Raw genomic sequence first — 4,973 nt, forward strand, 5'->3', positions numbered from 1 at the left:
AGGGACGCCCACCATCCTGATAGTGCTCCAGGGACGCCCACCATCCTGATAGTGCTCCAGGGACGCCCACCATCCTGATAGTGCTCCAGGGACGCCCACCATCCTGATAGTGCTCCAGGGATGCCCACCATCCTGATAGTGCTCCAGGGATGCCCACCATCCTGATAGTGCTCTAGGGATGCCCACCATCCTGATAGTGCTCCAGGGACATCCATCAGCCTTGTAGCACTGCATGCTTTCACTCTACTGGACTTGTAGGTTGTGCTCACTACCCCTCGATGGCGGGAATCGTGCATCCTTAGAGGTCTGTGCTCCTTCTTTGCTGATGGTAGATGTGTCGCATTCACTTTATGGAGAAATGGAAACACATGTAAATCTGGAAAGCTATTTTGTTCCTGGCATTTTTTAATGAAAGTAATTTTCATCCACATGATAAAAATACTTGTGTGACAGTGGGAATGGACAGCTCAGCACTCTACACAGTTATGGTTTATAGTTAAGTTCTCCAGTCAAATCTTGACCAAATTGATTGGTACTCTTTGAGATGGCAACTGGGTTTCATTTGAAAGTGAATGATTTGGGGAGCTTACTTCTGTAGTCTGTCATACAGCAATCCTATTTCAGCCACGTGCCTCAGTTTCTATGGTGTGATATGGCAGGGCACTAAGTCAAGTGACCGCATTTACCATTGGCATTACATGGATCAGTTAAGCATTTGTGGCTGAGCCAAAGTGCCACCAGTGCACCGGACTGACGGTGGCTGTGATCAGCACCTTTCAGTTCTCAGTACACTTCTGATACTCTTGGCAGTGTCTTCCTGTCCTGGGCTTGGATACTTCTTCAGCAGTCGAAAAAGGGCTGTTGTTCCTTATCTAGTACCACCAAGCACTTGATTGTAGGAAAAAGATGCGTGCTTTCTTTGTTTCCGATTTTCCAAGTCTGCTTGGGATTGGATGTCAGTTCTTGGTCATAGTTAAGAGGTGTTAAGGAAGAACCCTAAGAGACATACTGTCATGGGTTGGCTGTCATCTAAATTACTGTCAGCTGTTCAAGGAATAAAACCCCCTACTCCTGTCTTCAGGAAGAGAAAGGGGTCAGATTTGGAATCAGGAGTCAAGACTGGTTGTGCCTGTTCTTGCTGACCTGATGTTAATGAGGCTACTCCTGGAGCTCACTGACCTCAGATGAATCATGACTCTTTGTAGCCATATAAAAAGCTTCAAAGGGCTCAATGAGCTTTGGGTTTTTGTAATAATCTCATTAATATCCTTGTCATCCCCTGGTAGGTTGGAGTCTGCAGGAAGTAAACTACCTGTGTAATTACTTGCTTGAGGATTGCTTTACAGTAGGACCAGATCTGTGTTCTCAGGTCATATCTGCACACTGTTTCCGCCCCCTTTCTGGAGCTTGGAATCTGAGATCTGATATTTTTTGGTCACCTTTGGAAGCATTGGGGTTTTGAAGGTCAGTTCAAAGTTGAGGTGTAGACAGTTTCTGCAGCTGCACACTTTAACGCTTGGCTTTGCGAGACTCATACCCTCTCCCTCCTACCTAGTCTCCCCTCAATGACTCCCCACCCCACCCCTCTTCCCCTAAGCCTCTAAGAGGGTTCGTTTCCCCCACCCACCTACCCACCTCACCCCTCTAGCATCCCCCTTTTCTGGGGCATCCACAGGACGAAGCGCCTCACTGAGGCCAGACAAGGTAGCTGGGGGGGGGGGGGGGACGTTGTACATCGTGGTGCGGAGCCTAGTGCGCACCACGATGTACAACGTCCAGAGCTCTGAGGGGCCTGGGTTAGTTGATACTGTTGTTTTTCCTATGGGGTTGTAATACCCCTTCAGGTCATCCAGTCCTTCCTCTAACTCTTCCGTTGGGGTCCCCGTGTTCAGTCCAGTGGTTGTCTGTGAGTATCTGTATCTGTCTTAGTGTCTTAGTTGGGTGATGGTAGAGCCTCTCAGAGGACAACCATACCAGGCCCCTGTCTGCAAGTACATCTTGGCATCAGCAATGGTGTCCTGGTTTGGTGTCTGGGTGGCATGGATCACACTTGGAAAGGTCTATGGATGGTCTTTCCTTAAGTCTCTGCTTCATTTTTTGTCCTTGTCTTTCCTTTAGACAGGAACAATTCTGGGTTAAAAATGTTGAGATGGGTGGGTGGCCCCATCCCTCCACTGGGGGCCATGCCTATCTACTGGAGGTGGTCTGTTCAGGTTCTAGCTCCCTGCTGTTGGGCATTTCAGCTATGTCATCCTCACTGGGCCCTGCTGCCTCTCCGCATCCCTGGTATCTGGGACCTCCTAGAGGTTTCCCATGCCCTGCTGTGTGGAATTTTAAAAATATGCTAGCTCTTTCTTGAGAGCTCTGCTTGAGTTCTCTCAGCCTCTTGAGGCTCTGCTTGAGTTCTCTCAGCCTCTTGAGGCTAGCTCCACCAAGCTACCAATGACTGCCCCTGCTGTTCCCTTTCTCCCGCCCACCTTAGTCGCTGTAGATGGAAAGCACCAGGCAGCCTTACTATTTTAAAACTAGCCAGATAACTCAGTGGCTGGGTGAAAATACCCTGCCCACCCTCCTGGGCCTCTGCCCATGGCAGAGGCTACAAACCGTAGGTTCCCTGAGACCTACATGTTTGCCGCTTCCTCCGCTCCACCACCTGCTCTGTCTTTTCCCTCTTGACCCTTTCACTTCTTCCTAAGACCTAGAAGTCCCACCTTTTTCCTTTTGCCCAACGATTGGCTTCCACTGTCTTTATTGACACAATCAAGAACCTATTGGGGTCTAGCTGGGTCTTCAGGTAGAACTATTTCCAATTTTCTGAGGAACCACCAGACTGATTTCCAGAGTGGTTGTACCAGCTTGCAGTCCCACCAGCAGTGGAGGAGTGTTCCTCTTTCTCCACATCCTTACTAGCGTCTGCTGTCACCTGAGTTGTTGATCTTAGCCACTCTGATTGGTGTGAGGTGGAATCTCAGGGTCATTTTGATTTGCCCAACCTTCTTAAATAGCATCGGTAGCTGTGGACCAGTATCAGATACACGGGCCCATGGAAAAATTTATCAAATCACCACATTCCAGAGTGTGGATGACCATCTAATTGGTTCCTTTACCCAAGCCTGTCACACTTTGGAGATGGAGTTTGTAACACATGATTTGCGGGGACATATTCAAACCATAGTAGCGCATGCTATTTGAACAGAGCATTTCAGTGCTGTGGTTGGGCTTGTGCACTGTGCATGTGAGGTCATTGCCCTGCCCGGCTGCTGGCCTTGAGGTCTTCCACGTCTATGTCTTAGTTGATATGAGTTGTCTGGATATATCTATTTTTAAGTTTTGCCTTAGCCCTAGAAGATCAATATAAATAACTGTGATTTACTAGGAAGAAAAGGAATTTGTTTAAAGTTTTCTTTTCTAACTTAAAGTAGGTTATTCTAAAAATATCCCATTAATTAATAGGAAATAAGGGAACTTAAACTTTATTGGGTAACTTTATATATTGAGTGATATTACAAATTGTTTTAGAGAATGGCTTGAGCTAAATGTTATCACTGAAATGGAAACTGTAGAGTATGTACAGATCCTTCCTAAAGTCCACTATTGAGACTGTATCAACTATCTGGCGAGTCATTGATTTGTCCGTCTCCATAAATCTGAATCTGTCTTTATGTCTTTCAAGCCTTTTATCAATACTTGGGAATGTGATAGAGCTTGAGCATTCTTAGTCTGAAAGTCTTCGTCAGCCAAACATTTTGAGCATTGACATGCTTGACAAAGCTTGGATTTTGCAGCACTTTGGAAGTTTTCATTATGCTTTGAGACTGTAAGACTGAGCATGGTTTCCAGCCTCCTCTGAGCTCTTACACACGCTTACCCCAAACACTTTGGATGAGGGATTAGCAGCATGTACACTGCAGGTGCTGTACTAGTGACAAATACTTTAATAGACAGGAAGCTTCGGCAGGGTGAGTGACTTGTCAGTTCCCCTTCATGTAATAAAACATCAACAAAGCCCAGCACTGACTGTTGCCCGGCAGCTCTGCCATCCTGGCCTCTCTGGGCATCTCCTCACATCACTTAAATGAACCATTTTATTTCTGATAGCCCCATGCCAAGTTGGTGTGTGTGCTTGTGTTTCTCAGCATTCCCAGATGCTGTGCTTTAGTGCATCATCTCTAAACTCACGCAGTCAGGGGTTTGCCTGGGGAGGGTTGAGTGTGATGCTTCTGTAGAGTCTGTGTTAATCGTTTCCGTGACAGTCACTGGTCCACAGTATTTACGCTCTTTTGGGCATGTGGTATTCAGGTGCTAGGCTCTCTTGCCTGTCATTTGCTACATGAAGTTCTCTCGAGAGCTAACAGTAGTGCTGGCTTCACAGTAGTGACATCACCATGAATATTCATATTGTGCATCATAATAAAACTCACTAAAATTTAACCAGAAATATATAGGCCTTAGAACTAAAGAAATTTTGGTTCCCAGCATTTATGGACTGTGTACCTTTGAAGTTTAAAGTGATTTTTACTTTAAAACTTATGATGTCACTTATCCTTTGCCATCTCCTCAAACAGGTACCAGGTACTTGCCTTTGCCACGGATGCAGACAAGAAGCAGGAGATGGAACAGCAAAAACTTGGTTCTGGAAAACGGCTAGTTGTAAGTCTATAGAACTCAGTAATGCTACTCATAGTCATATTTGTAGAGAATTCCTGGAAGAAAATTAAAAATGTAGTTTGACAATTTCTCTTTATCAGCTGTACAATGACCAGGAATTGAATTGGCTATTGCTGTGCTGTAGAACATGTCTGCCCACATGCCGAAATGCATCAGAATACAGTGTGGCGCACTGCAACTGTAAATGGCTGGGTGGCGCCACTTTTCATTGAAGAGATTATAAATTAACACAAAACTTTAAACTCATTTTTAAAAATTTCTGTTTTATCCTTTCTTCCTCCCTCCCTCCCTCCCTCCCTCCCTCC

The 4,973-nt window shown here is 45.8% G+C and overlaps 1 protein-coding gene across 9 annotated transcripts in view; it reads left to right on the plus strand.

Moving 5' to 3' along the window:
* Bbs9 (Bardet-Biedl syndrome 9) overlaps positions 1 to 4,973 on the plus strand; it is a 418,538-nt gene that overhangs the window by 114,412 nt on the left and 299,153 nt on the right. For all 9 annotated transcript variants that reach the window (XM_021206054.2, XM_021206053.2, XM_029543257.1 and 6 more), the window contains one exon: positions 4,566 to 4,650. In XM_021206054.2, the coding sequence (XP_021061713.1) occupies positions 4,566 to 4,650 (85 nt within the window). The remainder of the gene's footprint in view (positions 1 to 4,565; positions 4,651 to 4,973) is intronic.

The sequence above is a fragment of the Mus pahari genome, chromosome 10 (genome assembly GCF_900095145.1).
Source record: "Mus pahari chromosome 10, PAHARI_EIJ_v1.1, whole genome shotgun sequence".
NCBI lineage: Eukaryota > Metazoa > Chordata > Mammalia > Rodentia > Muridae > Mus > Mus pahari.